The 17,153-nt window shown below is 37.7% G+C and overlaps 1 protein-coding gene across 1 annotated transcript; it reads right to left on the minus strand.

The window, feature by feature from the left end:
* Positions 1 to 1,474: 1,474 nt before the first annotated feature.
* Positions 1,475 to 3,154, minus strand: LOC147602874 (microbial Terpene synthase-like protein 13). The gene has a single exon (XM_086797110.1). It carries the CDS (start codon positions 2,823 to 2,825, stop codon positions 1,635 to 1,637), a length of 1,191 nt encoding a protein of 396 aa, XP_086653236.1. The 5' UTR covers positions 2,826 to 3,154; the 3' UTR covers positions 1,475 to 1,634.
* Between the last annotated feature and the right edge of the window lie 13,999 nt (positions 3,155 to 17,153).

Genomic DNA, 17,153 nt, shown 5'->3' on the forward strand with positions numbered 1-17,153 from the left:
TTAGGGGCTGATACAAGATCAGGGTGTTGAGTTTTGTCTAGTTTATGGTTGATTGGGACAATGATTGGAGAGAAATTTAGGGGAGGGGGGGCAAGGTTCTTCAAATGAGATCCAGTTAACTAATAGAAAATACACATGCACTTAAATCAATCCAATATAACTTAAATCAATATAAATTAGTCTAATTAATCAAAAATATAATGAAATGATTAAAAAATGATCTTTCCATACTTAAATTGATCTAAATTTTTTTCAATAGATGCACCATAATAATTACACTAGTTCCTTTAGGTTTTAGATGATTTACATTAAAAAAGTAATTTTACTAATTATATTAGTAATATTTACAAGCCTTCTGACAACGTGGAAGAATTTTGGAAAAGAGATCATTAAAAATCTAACCATTGGATTTGCAATTTTAAGTAACCACCTTATTCTATTAATGTCTCACTACCTACTACCACTCTTTTGATCTACAAGATTGAGCATTTTAAGTGATAGTTATTGTGGGTACAAAAAGTGACATATATTATAACACTTTAAAGTCATTGAAATATTTAAAGAAAATAGACAAATAGCTTGAAATTTTCTCAAAAAATCAAGTTAAGCTCTAAAATATGTGAAGATCTAAGGTCCAAAATGGGAATCTCATATGAGTTTATATGTAAAAGATATTAGTATTTTATGGAATCAATCCAAATTTGGGATAGGGTGTATATATTGACTTTGTACCTAAGGAAATGAGGACTTTCAACTATTTAATGCTTAATCATATTATGCAACTATATTCCCAACTTTACATTTGATGTTCCAACAAAATAACTTGAAAGAAAATTCTTTCATTAGCTAGGAGAGATTAGCCACTAAATATAAACAAATGTCATTTTTTTACTGTTTACAGGGTGCCTCAGTGGACAAAACTGGGTACCCTGATTTTGCAAAAACGACCCTTAGAGAAAAGAGACACGAGTCAAATAGCTATGCAAAATTTCACATTAGCATCATGACATGAATCTACCAAACCTTGTATATCAAAGATCTAAAACCTTAAAGAACTTCAGGGCCAACAATTTCTTTTTTAAACATTTAGATTAATTAATAGCAAAAGTAGAGGTTGGGTGCTTTATGGCTACTCAAAACAGGAGTCTTTCAAAGGGATACTCTGCCCCACAGGCATGGAAGCAATAAAACACTAGTCTTTCAAAGGGATACTCTGCCCTGCAGGCATGGAAGTGAGAGTAGGTTCTCAATCTAGTAGGATAGATACAGCAGGATAAATGCATGCAAGACTCTGAATCTAGCAAGATGTATGGCCCATTGTGGATAACCGTGTAAAAACAGTGTGAGATTTGTTGTCGAAAAAAATCACGATGCCACCTTCATGAATAGAAACATTGCAATGATGACTAAAAATCTTAGGAAATCGTGCCACGACAGGCAGAAAAATGTAATAAGCAGGAGGAGACTAAAGAGCATCAAATCACAAAAGTAGAACAAGGCTGATATTACGCGAAGAGTTCAAAGTACTATATCATATTTTTTTTTGCGAGCACAGAGCCCACACACGCACCCTCGAAACCATTAGCCTATGACTCCCTCGGCAAAGTACATCTATCATCAGCATGCATGTTACCTTATAGGAACGAATCTAACATGGAGGGATACATGTCGTGTTGGTGGTGAGCATGGAGATCCGGTGGTTGCACATGCAGATCTGTGGTAGCACAGATACTGTAGCGCCCACTCACGAGATGCCAATAGATAGACCCGGACATCCACAAGCCCAAGCCCTCCAAGTAGGCAGCCATGCCGGGCTTGTGCATTAGGGCATCGCACTTGCTTATCTCGTCCATGATTCGAACGCACTCCTCGTCTCTGTCCTTGATCATCTGCAACGCCTCCAGCACTGCCCCTTGCAAGGTAGGAGAGCTACTAGGCATGCCGGAGGCGTCAGGGAGGGAGTGGAAAAGCTTCCTGAAGTAGAGGATGGAGATGATGTTGCAGAAGTCCCCTTGGATGTACTCCTTCTTGAAGGAGATGATGTCGTTGACGAGGAAGATATGTTGGACCGTGTTCTGCTGCAGGGAGACAAGGAGAGGGTGAGAAAGGGCTTCATCATCGAGCTCGAAGCCCTGGGAATGCTCAATCAGCACGGCGCAGGGCCACCAGCCAATGGAGTCGGCGCGGATCTGAAAGTAGGTGTTAACGTCCGGAAGATGGCGGGCATTGCGGTAGGGCACCTGTTGGCGGTTGGCCTCCAGGTAGTCCTGGAAGGCCTTGCTAAGGCGGCCCTTCTGTTTGGGCGGCATTTCCTCGCACATCTCCGCCCACCATTCCTCGGCCGTGTCAGTGAGGATGCGCACCAGGGGGCTGGGGCTGGGGCTGGGCGAGGGGTGCACATAGGTGTCGCGGAAGACGGTGAGCACACTGTCCACCAGCTTGTCTGCACGGGCGGGGTCGGCGCCCATCTCGCTGGGGTCATCCAGGACGTTGTCAATCATGAAGAACCAGTCCATCATCTTGATGATGGGCGGCATGCGCTTGCTGATGCCCGTGGCAAAGGGCAGCGTGGCCTGCATGTGGAAGGCGGACTTGATCAGCTGCTCCGCCGCGAAGGAGGTGGGCCTGCCGTCAGCGCCAGGCAGGTTGGCAAAGTGCGCCACAACCCAGGCATTGGACAACTCCGTCAGCTCCTGGTAGTCGGGGTGGTTCTTCCAGGGGAAAGAGCAAGGGATAGGCGGGATTATGATTCGGTGGACCTCGCTTAGAAGGCTCACAGCAGGAGGACTAGCAACATGAGCAGCAGGGGATTCGGGACTCTCCATTATCTCGCAAGCCGATAAAATCCGAGCTCAGGGGACTGGAATGCCTGTGGACTGGCCTGCTTCTGCGCGAGTTTATAGTGACCATTTCCATCGTCATCCTCTTCGTAAGCCTAGTGCTCACTGCTCCTGTGAAAGTAAACCCTCTCCAAGCCTTTTGATTTGAGCGACCACCACCCACAAAGAAAAAAATCCTCCTATAATGTGTTGAGACAGGGTAAATTGAAATTTACCATGCATTAATTTTTTCTCATAGGGATTTGGAAAAATGCACAAAATCTTGCCCCCCATCTCCCTTCTACCTTTTCAAAATCCCTTTGGTACTATATCTATAACTACACTATAAGTATGCATATTTCTACCACCTACTATTTGCCATATTTTTTCTCTCATCTTTATATATATATATATACTTTCACAAGTAAATAAATCCTAAGTATATATATTTATGCCTAAGATATCTTTTTTCTAAAAGTCTCCTTTTGCACCCAACCTACTATGTCCTATCCTAGCTATCCTATGATACTACTATATATATTATTTACACCACCATATTGTATTTATTTCTAGTTCACACCTAATAGATACAAAAGCCATGCTACACCATATATATATATATATACATATATATGCTATATAATATAATTTTTCTCCCTCATTTATCAATCTCCCCTCTCCCACCCTCTTTTTCTCCAACACCACCTTCTGGGGCCCACATGGACCCACCCATGCCTATGTGTTTACATGGATCCCACTTGTCCCACATGCATGCTGGAAGCTCCCTCCTCACACTCTCATGCATAGCCTCTCCACCCGGGCCCATGTGGGCTACCCCGAGCCATCCCGCACACACATGCTCGCCCAAACCCTCATCAAGCTTCTCTCCCACATGAACAACCCCACACATGCCACCCTCCATGTAATTCTTAATTCCTTTCCTTTTTTGGAGAATTTATCATCAACTTACAAAAGTCAAAACCATCTTTGGATTATATATATATATATATATATATATTCCTAAAAGTAGCCTCACTAGTCTTAGGCCTACCTTTTGAAAAAATATGTAAGCCAATAAAGGCATGTAAGGAAAGGCTCCTCCAACTAGAAAATAAAGAAAACAAATGAGGATGCGCACTTGGCTCTCGAGGGGTGCACTCCTAGAAAACCCTAGGTATCACGTGCGTTCAAGAGGTATTTAAAAAACCCCTTAACTAAAAATTTTCTCCCAATAAAACAACCCCTCTTTACTTATGAACTAAATGATTTTTTTCTAAAGTTGAATTAAAGAACCTCTCATGTTAATGTAATCGTGTTAATTTTTCTCAATGTTTCTAATTAAAAAACCCCTCCTATTGAACTCACATGGTACACCAACATTTTTTGAGGTGAACCCCCCGAGACTTTGCTAGAAGGATACTTTTTGCTAGAAGGATACAAGGTTCCAAAAGAGATATTCAAAGGTGGTCTCCACTTCATCAACAATTTCCAACCTTCCATTTATGGAATAAGGCATGCAAAGTCTACCTTTCCTTTTTTTGTAATAAAGTAACTAAATATCAAAGCTTGGTATTATCTCAAGAATTTGTTTTGTGGGAGAAACCCACCATCTCTAGAAACATCCATTAGGATTCACTAAGCCTCTATACACCATCTACATATCCTTGGAGAGGCTCATTTTGGAGGATTACTTGGAGATATTTTAGCTCATGTAACCCCAACTCACCTTGGATATCCAAAGTATCTCCATCCTCATCTATCCAAAATATCCCGCCACCACATGGCAGGCTAAGAGGACACCAAACCTTGTAATATCTCATGATATGAAATAGCTTTGTACTCTTGGAGGCCTATAAAAAGGGTCATAGTCTTGGCAGCAACATAAGAGAGAATAGAGATCCATCCATACCTGAGCCATTATCCTTCATCTCTATCCATCATCCTTAGGCTATCACTCTAGTCATCCTCTACATCCTCAAGACTTGTCACCCTTATGCTTGTATCCCTACTTTTCATATTAACAAGATTGTATTGTGGGCTCTTCCTATCATCAAGTGCATATCCTCTCTCTCTCTCTCTTCCTCCCCCTCTCTCTCTTTCTCTCTCATTTTGATAGAATATTTATATTCCATGCTTAAAGTTTCTCTTGGGTAGAGCCTTAATGTGCCACATGCATGTGAAGTAAGGAGGAGCTGGGAAAGGTGTGGGCTTGGCCCTGCTCTCTTCTTCACTAGTCTTGTCGTGTCACTGAGAGGGTTGAGGAGGAGCTCCCCTAAGAGTGCGGTCCAAGGCCTTGAGTGTTTTGGTGTAGTGAGGTTCGAGAGAGTTCTCCTTTGGAACCTTTTCCATCACCTTGCCTCCCTCCTCCTTGAGTGTTTTGGTGTAGTGAGGTTCGAGAGAGTTCTTCTTTGGAACCTTTTCCATCACCTTGCCTCCCTCCTCCTTGTGTTTTGTGAGCTAGGGATCTAGGAGAGTGTTAGAGGCCACCCCTCTAGAATCCTCCCTCAGTGTTAACAGAGGAACTTCATATTCTGATTAAGAGGGACAAGGTGCATTAAACTATTACAAACAAATGCCATGTAAGAGCTTCTATCCAAATGCAAGGACTTTTTCTTGCATCTTGAAAGTCAATGGACGCATAAGCGCAATCAAAAGGGGGAGAAAATTCAGATGAGATTGCTAGACGAGGGCTGGTGGGAAATGATTCTTTGCTTGGTATGTCATGCTTTTGCAAAAGCACATCAAGTGCTTGAGGATATTCTTAATCAAGATGTTTATTGGAATATATAAATTTTAGGACATAATTGAGTGACCATTGTGAATTGTGCTGGATGCATGTACCACGAGCATCTTTCTCCGAATGTAATGAGCTCTGTGTGCAATATGTTAAAAGTGTGCGGTAGCATAGGACCAGCTCACAGAGGGGTAGAAGTTGATGTTAATATGGCTAGACATGGGGATTTTTGTGAAATGATATTGTGCCTGATAATGCTTAGTTTGCACAAATAACAAGATATACCCATAGAACTAGGCTAAGTGACTACTAAACTATTTTAATCATATGTAGTGTGAGGGGCTCTCTTGAAAGACAATGACCTTCACTTACATCCTTAAAGACTATATAAGAATAAGTGCCACTGATAAGGGAAAACAAACTCATGATTAGATTTCTTGTTCATAGAAGATGCAATATTATGCTTGGTGATGTTTGGGTGGATGACCTTGCTATTTGAGATATATACTCTTGGTATGCACTATGATACTGTGCTTGGCAATAATTTGGTGGTTATGTATTCTCTAGGTATAGAGAAATGGCTTGCAAATGCAAAAAATAGCTTGATATGCATAACATGGAAATTTCTTCTAAGAGTGCACTCATCCCAGAGTATTCCTATTAGGACTAGGGTCCAAATTCTATCAACTTTTTCAAATAGATGTAGCACGAGGGCCTCCCTCCTATATGCAATTACATTTTCTTGCATCTTGAAAGCCTATGGAGCATAAGAGCTATACAAATTACATGCCATGTCTATATGCATCAAGTATAGATATATGAATTTAAGTAAATAAACACATATACGAATTTAATATATGAATAGATAGAATTCTTTTTTCATGAATGTTTTGATCTTGATATATGTATGTATGTGTGTGTGCACCTATGTTTTTTTTGTGTGTGTGTTTTTCTATATATACACACAAAGTGTATATGGTGCCCATATCCTACCCGTGTGGAGGCCACTAGTTATCTCAAAAAATAGAGGAAATTAATGGGACACGTGGATGGGCTAGAAGAGAAGATGGGGCTCACGTATTTGCAAGAGTAAGTGACCTTCAATGTCAAAATTTAAGTGTCACTAGTATTAGACCTACGCATTCCTATGGGCAGCCAGGGTTCCAAAAAAGAACCAGCTCGCTTCAACATAGAGCCACCTTCTCTAGGATTTAGGCCATCTTTTAAACAAACACAATACACAATTTCGAATGACTTCACATATACATATCTCAAAATTACATCCATGTCTCACATAGATTTATAGCAAGAACAAATAGCATAGTAATGCAGCATACAAAGACCCAAAAAAAGGACCAATATCAAAGGTTCTCAAAATGCATCACATAAATTTATCTATGTCAATAATATATATAATCTATACAAGTCATCGATCTAAGTAACACTGTTGCGGGAAAAATAGGTGACATATGAGGGTTACCTAAAAAGATTCCCTCGCAAAATTCATGAAAGTTCAAAACTGGCTTAAAAGCACATTTTTTTGAAAGCACGTCTAGAATTCCATGTATACATTTAAATGCAAAACTTCATCTTTCATTGAAAAGTTGATGTGTTTTATGGAAAAGTTGATTCAAAACATCAACTTCGCAAAGTTAATGTTTTACATCAACTTTGTGGAAAGTTGATGTTTTGCGAAGACAATTGATGCTTTGCATCAACTTGATGCAAAACATAAACTCTTAGTCAAAAAGTTGATGTTTTACATCAACTCTTAGCCAAAAAGTTGCTACATCAACTCTTAGCCAAAAAGTTGCTACATCACCTTGATGCAAAACATCAACTCCTAGACAAAAAGTTCATGTTTTACATCAACTTGATGTAAAACATCAACTCTTAGCCAAAAAGTTGATGTTTTTCAGAAAAGTTGTTGCTCCAGATAAAGTTGGCCACAAATGTTGTAGCTAAAATACCCTTACTATGTGTAGTAACCAACAGGAACCCAAGCCCTCGCCTAATATTTTACATCAACAAAAAAGTATTTTGGAAAGTATAAGTCCTTTTTTCTTAACGATAGCTTTTCATGCTTTCTAAACTTGTGAACAACTAAAACTACCATTTTGACCCCTTTTTCAAACATGAACGACACATTTTTTCTTTAAAAATGAGTGTGTAACGTTTCTCAAAATTGGAAAACTTTTAAATATAAGATAACATACATTTAATATATTCTCTAGTTAGATTGTATGGACAAAATAGATTGATACCTCTCTACTCAACATACACACTTCTTTTATATGACTATTTCTGTGCATTAGCTAGTGAATATTTCTTCCAAATCAAATATCGGTTGGATGGCTGGGTGGGGTGCAGGGAATCCAACAGTGTAACAAGAATGGCAACTGGTTAAAAAAACATACGAAGTGCCCAAAATATTATCATTTTTTGACGGTGTTTTACGCATGTGTAAACGACTTTTCAAAAAGAGATGCCAAATGTTTTTGATTTTTTAGGAATTATTACCTATTTTGTACACAAATAAAGACTATTTGTGCCAGAAAATATTTTTAGGTGGCATGTCAAAACGTATGACCGAAGTATGTCAAAAAAAGTTGATAGGGCTACCAAGCTGGAAACTAAAGTCCTAAGTGGCTAATGATTAATAGTCTTATGGAACTTAAGGTTCTGTGTGAGACATGGTGATTTTTGATTGGGGCTAATTTGGAGTCCAATCAAAATGGTTGTAGTCGAAATTCCAAAAACACTTCTTAGGATCAAAAGTGGTTATCCTTTTCTTGCTAACACCCAGTCGTAATTTTGAAAAAGAGATCATTCAAAATCTAACCATTGGATTTGCAATTTTAAGTAACCACCACATTCTACTAATGTCTCACTACCTACCACTCTTTTGATCTACAAGATTGAGCATTGTAAGTGGTAGTTATTGTGGGTACAAAAAGTGACATAAATTCCTTTCCTTTTTTGGAGAATTTATCATCAACTTACAAAAGTCAAAACCATCTTTGGATTCTATATATATATATATATATATTCCTAAAAGTAGCCTCACTAGTCTTAGGCCTATAAAAAGGGTCATAGTCTTGGCAGCAACATAAGAGAGAATAGAGATCCATCCATACCTGAGCCATTATCCTTCATCTCTATCCATCATCCTTAGGCTATCACTCTAGTCATCCTCTACATCCTCAAGACTTGTTACCCTTATGCTTGTATCCCTACTTTTCATATTAACAAGATTGTATTGTGGGCTCTTCCTATCATCAAGTGCATATCCTCTCTCTCTCTCTCTTCCTCCCCCTCTCTCTCTTTCTCTCTCATTTTGATAGAATATTTATATTCCATGCTTAAAGTTTCTCTTGGGTAGAGCCTTAATGTGCCACATGCATGTGAAGTAAGGAGGAGCTAGGAAAGGTGTGGGCTTGGCCCTACTCTCTTCTCCACTAGTCTTGTCGTGTCACTGAGAGGGTTGAGGAGGAGCTCCCCTAAGAGTGCGGTCCAAGGCCTTGAGTGTTTTGGTGTAGTGAGGTTCGAGAGAGTTCTCCTTTGGAACCTTTTCCATCACCTTGCCTCCCTCCTCCTTGAGTGTTTTGGTGTAGTGAGGTTCGAGAGAGTTCTCCTTTGGAACCTTTTCCATCACCTTGCCTCCCTCCTCCTTGTGTTTTGTGAGCTAGGGATCTAGGAGAGTGTTAGAGGCCATCCCTCTAGAATCCTCCCTCAGTGTTAACAAAGGAACTTCATATTCTGATTGTTTTCTCTTTTATGTGCATGTCATGTAATATTTTAAGAGGGACAAGGTGCATTAAACTATTACAAACAAATGCCATGTAAGAGCTTCTATCCAAATGCAAGGACTTTTTCTTGCATCTTGAAAGTCAATGGACGCATAAGCGCAATCAAAAGGGGGAGAAAATTCAGATGAGATTGCTAGACGAGGGCTGGTGGGAAATGATTCTTTGCTTGGTATGTCATGCTTTTGCAAAAGCACATCAAGTGCTTGAGGATATTCTTGCTCAAGATGTTTATTGGAATATATAAATTTTAGGACATAATTGAGTGACCATTGTGAATTGTGCTGGATGCATGTACCACGAGCATCTTTCTTCGAATGTAATGAGCTCTGTGTGCAATATGTTAAAAGTGTGCGGTAGCATAGGACTAGCTCACAGAGGGGTAGAAGTTGATGTTAATATGGCTAGACATGGGGATTTCTGTGAAATGATATTGTGCCTGATAATGCTTAGTTTGCACAAATAGCAAGATATACCCATAGAACTAGGCTAAGTGACTACTAAACTATTTTAATCATATGTAGTGTGAGGGTCTCTCTTGAAAGACAATGACCTTCACTTACATCCTTAAAGACTATATAAGAATAAGTGCCACTGATAAGGGAAAACAAACTCATGATTAGATTTCTTGTTCATAGAAGTTGCAATATTATGCTTGGTGATGTTTGGGTGGATGACCTTGCTATTTGAGATATATACTCTTGGTATGCACTATGATACTGTGCTTGGCAATAATTTGGTGGTTATGTATTCTCTAGGTATAGAGAAATGGCTTGCAAATGCAAAAAATAGCTTGATATGCATAACATGGAAATTTCTTCTAAGAGTGCACTCATCCAAGAGTATTCCTATTAGGACTAGGGTCTAAATTCTATCAACTTTTTCAAATAGATGTAGCACGAGGGCCTCCCTCCTATATGCAATTACATTTTCTTGCATCTTGAAAGCCTATGGAGCATAAGAGCTATACAAATTACATGCCATGTCTATATGCATCAAGTATAGATATATGAATTTAAGTAAATAAACACATATACGAATTTAATATATGAATAGATAGAATTCTTTTTTCATGAATGTTTTGATCTTGATATATGTATGTATGTGTGTGTGCACCTATGTTTTTTTTGTGTGTGTGTTTTTCTATATATACACACAAAGTGTATATGGTGCCCATATCCTACCCGTGGAGGCCACTAGTTATCTCAAAAAATAGAGGAAATTAATGGGACACGTGGATGGGCTAGAAGAGAAGATGGGGCTCACGTATTTGCAAGAGTAAGTGACCTTCAATGTCAAAATTTAACTGTCACTAGTATTAGACCTACGCATTCCTATGGGCAGCCAGGGTTCCAAAAAAGAACCAGCTTGCTTCAACATAGAGCCACCTTCTCTAGGATTTAGGCCATCTTTTAAACAAACACAATACACAATTTCGAATGACTTCACATATACATATCTCAAAATTACATCCATGTCTCACATAGATTTATAGCAAGAACAAATAGCATAGTAATGCAGCATACAAAGACCCAAAAAAAGGACCAATATCAAAGGTTCTCAAAATGCATCACATAAATTTATCTATGTCAATAATATATATAATCTATACAAGTCATCGATCTAAGTAACACTGTTGCGGGAAAAATAGGTGACATATGAGGGTTACCTAAAAAGATTCCCTCGCAAAATTCATGAAAGTTCAAAACTGGCTTAAAAGCACATTTTTTTGAAAGCACGTCTAGAATTCCATGTATACATTTAAATGCAAAACTTCATCTTTCATTGAAAAGTTGATGTGTTTTATGGAAAAGTTGATTCAAAACATCAACTTCGCAAAGTTAATGTTTTACATCAACTTTGTGGAAAGTTGATGTTTTGCGAAGACAATTGATGCTTTGCATCAACTTGATGCAAAACATAAACTCTTAGCCAAAAAGTTGATGTTTTACATCAACTCTTAGCCAAAAAGTTGCTACATCAACTCTTAGCCAAAAAGTTGCTACATCACCTTGATGCAAAACATCAACTCCTAGACAAAAAGTTCATGTTTTACATCAACTTGATGTAAAACATCAACTCTTAGCCAAAAAGTTGATGTTTTTCGGAAAAGTTGTTGCTCCAGATAAAGTTGGCCACAAATGTTGTAGCTAAAATACCCTTACTATGTGTAGTAACCAACAGGAACCCAAGCCCTCGCCTAATATTTTACATCAACAAAAAAGTATTTTGGAAAGTATAAGTCTTTTTTTCTTAACGATAGCTTTTCATGCTTTCTAAACTTGTGAACAACTTCAAACATGAACGACACATTTTTTCTTTAAAAATGAGTGTGTAACGTTTCACAAAATTGGACAACTTTTAAATATAAGATAACATACATTTAATATATTCTCTAGTTAGATTGTATGGACAAAATAGATTGATACCTCTCTACTCAACATACACACTTCTTTTATATGACTATTTCTGTGCATTAGCTAGTGAATATTTCTTCCAAATCAAATATCGGTTGGATGGCTGGGTGGGGTGCAGGGAATCCAACAGTGTAACAAGAATGGCAACTGGTTAAAAAAACATACGAAGTGCCCAAAATATTATCATTTTTTGACGGTGTTTTACGCATGTGTAGACGACTTTTCAAAAAGAGATGCCAAATGTTTTTGATTTTTTAGGAATTATTACCTATTTTGTACACAAATAAAGACTATTTGTGCCAGAAAATATTTTTAGGTGGCATGTCAAAACGTATGACCGAAGTATGTCAAAAAAAGTTGATAGGGCTACCAAGCTGGAAACTAAAGTCCTAAGTGGCTAATGATTAATAGTCTTATGGAACTTAAGGTTCTGTGTGAGACATGGTGATTTTTGATTGGGGCTAATTTGGAGTCCAATCAAAATGGTTGTAGTCGAAATTCCAAAAACACTTCTTAGGATCAAAAGTGGTTATCCTTTTCTTGCTAACACCCAGTCGTAATTTTGAAAAAGAGATCATTCAAAATCTAACCATTGGATTTGCAATTTTAAGTAACCACCACATTCTACTAATGTCTCACTACCTACCACTCTTTTGATCTACAAGATTGAGCATTGTAAGTGGTAGTTATTGTGGGTACAAAAAGTGACATAAATTCCTTTCCTTTTTTGGAGAATTTATCATCAACTTACAAAAGTCAAAACCATCTTTGGATTCTATATATATATATATTTATATTCCTAAAAGTAGCCTCACTAGTCTTAGGCCTATAAAAAGGGTCATAGTCTTGGCAGCAACATAAGAGAGAATAGAGATCCATCCATACCTGAGCCATTATCCTTCATCTCTATCCATCATCCTTAGGCTATCACTCTAGTCATCCTCTACATCCTCAAGACTTGTTACCCTTATGCTTGTATCCCTACTTTTCATATTAACAAGATTGTATTGTGGGCTCTTCCTATCATCAAGTGCATATCCTCTCTCTCTCTCTCTTCCTCCCCCTCTCTCTCTTTCTCTCTCATTTTGATAGAATATTTATATTCCATGCTTAAAGTTTCTCTTGGGTAGAGCCTTAATGTGCCACATGCATGTGAAGTAAGGAGGAGCTAGGAAAGGTGTGGGCTTGGCCCTACTCTCTTCTCCACTAGTCTTGTCGTGTCACTGAGAGGGTTGAGGAGGAGCTCCCCTAAGAGTGCGGTCCAAGGCCTTGAGTGTTTTGGTGTAGTGAGGTTCGAGAGAGCTCCTTTGGAACCTTTTCCATCACCTTGCCTCCCTCCTCCTTGAGTGTTTTGGTGTAGTGAGGTTCGAGAGAGTTCTCCTTTGGAACCTTTTCCATCACCTTGCCTCCCTCCTCCTTGTGTTTTGTGAGCTAGGGATCTAGGAGAGTGTTAGAGGCCACCCCTCTAGAATCCTCCCTCAGTGTTAACAAAGGAACTTCATATTCTGATTGTTTTCTCTTTTATGTGCATGTCATGTAATATTTTAAGAGGGACAAGGTGCATTAAACTATTACAAACAAATGCCATGTAAGAGCTTCTATCCAAATGCAAGGACTTTTTCTTGCATCTTGAAAGTCAATGGACGCATAAGCGCAATCAAAAGGGGGAGAAAATTCAGATGAGATTGCTAGACGAGGGCTGGTGGGAAATGATTCTTTGCTTGGTATGTCATGCTTTTGCAAAAGCACATCAAGTGCTTGAGGATATTCTTGCTCAAGATGTTTATTGGAATATATAAATTTTAGGACATAATTGAGTGACCATTGTGAATTGTGCTGGATGCATGTACCACGAGCATCTTTCTCCGAATGTAATGAGCTCTGTGTGCAATATGTTAAAAGTGTGCGGTAGCATAGGACCAGCTCACAGAGGGGTAGAAGTTGATGTTAATATGGCTAGACATGGGGATTTCTGTGAAATGATATTGTGCCTGATAATGCTTAGTTTGCACAAATAGCAAGATATACCCATAGAACTAGGCTAAGTGACTACTAAACTATTTTAATCATATGTAGTGTGAGGGTCTCTCTTGAAAGACAATGACCTTCACTTACATCCTTAAAGACTATATAAGAATAAGTGCCACTGATAAGGGAAAACAAACTCATGATTAGATTTCTTGTTCATAGAAGTTGCAATATTATGCTTGGTGATGTTTGGGTGGATGACCTTGCTATTTGAGATATATACTCTTGGTATGCACTATGATACTGTGCTTGGCAATAATTTGGTGGTTATGTATTCTCTAGGTATAGAGAAATGGCTTGCAAATGCAAAAAATAGCTTGATATGCATAACATGGAAATTTCTTCTAAGAGTGCACTCATCCAAGAGTATTCCTATTAGGACTAGGGTCTAAATTCTATCAACTTTTTCAAATAGATGTAGCACGAGGGCCTCCCTCCTATATGCAATTACATTTTCTTGCATCTCGAAAGCCTATGGAGCATAAGAGCTATACAAATTACATGCCATGTCTATATGCATCAAGTATAGATATATGAATTTAAGTAAATAAACACATATACGAATTTAATATATGAATAGATAGAATTCTTTTTTCATGAATGTTTTGATCTTGATATATGTATGTATGTGTGTGTGCACCTATGTTTTTTTTGTGTGTGTGTTTTTCTATATATACACACAAAGTGTATATGGTGCCCATATCCTACCCGTGGAGGCCACTAGTTATCTCAAAAAATAGAGGAAATTAATGGGACACGTGGATGGGCTAGAAGAGAAGATGGGGCTCACGTATTTGCAAGAGTAAGTGACCTTCAATGTCAAAATTTAAGTGTCACTAGTATTAGACCTACGCATTCTTATGGGCAGCCAGGGTTCCAAAAAAGAACCAGCTCGCTTCAACATAGAGCCACCTTCTCTAGGATTTAGGCCATCTTTTAAACAAACACAATACACAATTTCGAATGACTTCACATATACATATCTCAAAATTACATCCATGTCTCACATAGATTTATAGCAAGAACAAATAGCATAGTAATGTAGCATACAAAGACCCAAAAAAAGGACCAATATCAAAGGTTCTCAAAATGCATCACATAAATTTATCTACGTCAATAATATATATAATCTATACAAGTCATCGATCTAAGTAACACTGTTGCGGGAAAAATAGGTGACATATGAGGGTTACCTAAAAAGATTCCCTCGCAAAATTCATGAAAGCTCAAAAATGGCTTAAAAGCACATTTTTTTGAAAGCACGTCTAGAATTCCATGTATACATTTAAATGCAAAACTTCATCTTTCATTGAAAAGTTGATGTGTTTTATGGAAAAGTTGATTCAAAACATCAACTTCGCAAAGTTAATGTTTTACATCAACTTTGTGGAAAGTTGATGTTTTGCGAAGACAAATTTGATGCTTTGCATCAACTTGATGCAAAACATAAACTCTTAGCCAAAAATTTGATGTTTTACATCAACTCTCAGCCAAAAAGTTGCTACATCAACTCTTAGCCAAAAAGTTGCTACATCAACTTGATGCAAAACATCAACTCCTAGATAAAAAGTTGATGTTTTACATCAACTTGATGTAAAACATCAACTCTTAGCCAAAAAGTTGATGTTTTTCGAAAAAGTTGTTGCTCCAGATAAAGTTGGCCACAAATGTTGTAGCTAAAATACCCTTACTATGTGTAGTAACCAACAGGAACCCAAGCCCTCGCCTAATATTTTATATCAACAAAAAAGTATTTCGGAAAGTATAAGTCTTTTTTTCTTAAAGATAGCTTTTCATGCTTTCTAAACTTGTGAACAACTAAAATTACCATTTTGACCCCTTTTTCAAACATGAACGACACATTTTTTCTTTAAAAATGAGTGTGTAACGTTTCTCAAAATTGGACAACTTTTAAATATAAGATAACATACATTCAATATATTCTCTAGTTAGATTGTATGGACAAAATAGATTGATACCTCTCTACTCAACATACACACTTCTTTTATATGACTATTTCTGTGCATTAGCTAGTGAATATTTCTTCCAAATCAAATATCGGTTGGATGGCTGGGTGGGGTGCAGGGAATCCAACAGTGTAACAAGAATGGCAACTGGTTAAAAAAACATACGAAGTGCCCAAAATATTATCATTTTTGGACGGTGTTTTACGCATGTGTAGACGACTTTTCAAAAAGAGATGCCAAATGTTTCTGAATTTTTAGGAATTATTACCTATTTTGTTTACAAATAAAGACTATTTGTGCTAGAAAATATTTTTAGGTGGCATGTCAAAACGTATGACCGAAGTATGTCAGGGCTACCAAGCTGGAAACTAAAGTCCTAAGTGGCTAATGATTAATAGTCTGATGGAACTTAAGGTTCTCTGTGAGACATGGTGATTTTTGATTGGGGCTAATTTGGAGTCCAATCAAAATGGTTGTAGTCGAAATTCCAAAAACACTTCTTAGGATCAAAAGTGGTTATCCTTTTCTTGCTAACACCCAGTCGTACATCTAGTGAAATTAAATTGTTATTTTTTAAATCTAAAACACCGCCCAAATTTTTGACGTTGTAAATTAATAATCAATGCCAAATTTTCGGCACTATAAAAATTCATACAAATTTTCAACACTATAGAAATCCATATCACTATAAGTTTTGCTATCGGTCGAATTTAACAAGTGCCAAAAAATTTTACACTAATTAACACCGTAGATTTTGACATTAGCAAATTAATGTTAGCGCTAATATTTATAGCGGTTTGGATTTTTGCGCTTATACCAGTGTTTTGGGATGTATTTTTCAATTTCTATGAACCAAAATGCTGGTAAAAGTGTAGGTATTTGGTGTATATGTTTTAGTGCCACAACCTGGTTGTAATTAGAGGTTTCCAAGTGGCTTCTTGTAGTGAGTGACAAACCCTTGGTCGTTAAAAAATAAGCTATTTTTACAATCGTTGCATTTCGATCATAGAGTTATCCAATGGATTTGCTGCCTAGGTCTGCATCTATCTATATAAGATAAATCACAAGTGCCTAGGATCCACGTGGCCAAAGGAGAGGGAGAGTTTACGAAATGCACAAAGGAGGATATTTGAAAGAGTGCCAATTTGAATTTGAGAAAGGGGAGAGTTTCTCACATTTGAATTTTCTCATCTCATGATATTTCAATTTTTGAAAGGATAGCTATCCCTTCTTACCTAATGATTTTCTTGCAAGAAAAATTAGGGGCCTCCCTCTTAAAAGGTGATCTTCATGATGATGAAAACTTCAACGTGTATGTATCTCTCTATTTCTCTCTCATTTTGTAAAGAAAAAACAAAAGACATTGTATGTAAGAGTGAGCA

This window comes from Cibotium barometz, chromosome 65 (genome assembly GCF_041138505.1).
Source record: "Cibotium barometz isolate CiBa-2024 chromosome 65, ASM4113850v1, whole genome shotgun sequence".
Taxonomy (NCBI): Eukaryota; Viridiplantae; Streptophyta; class Polypodiopsida; order Cyatheales; family Cibotiaceae; genus Cibotium; species Cibotium barometz.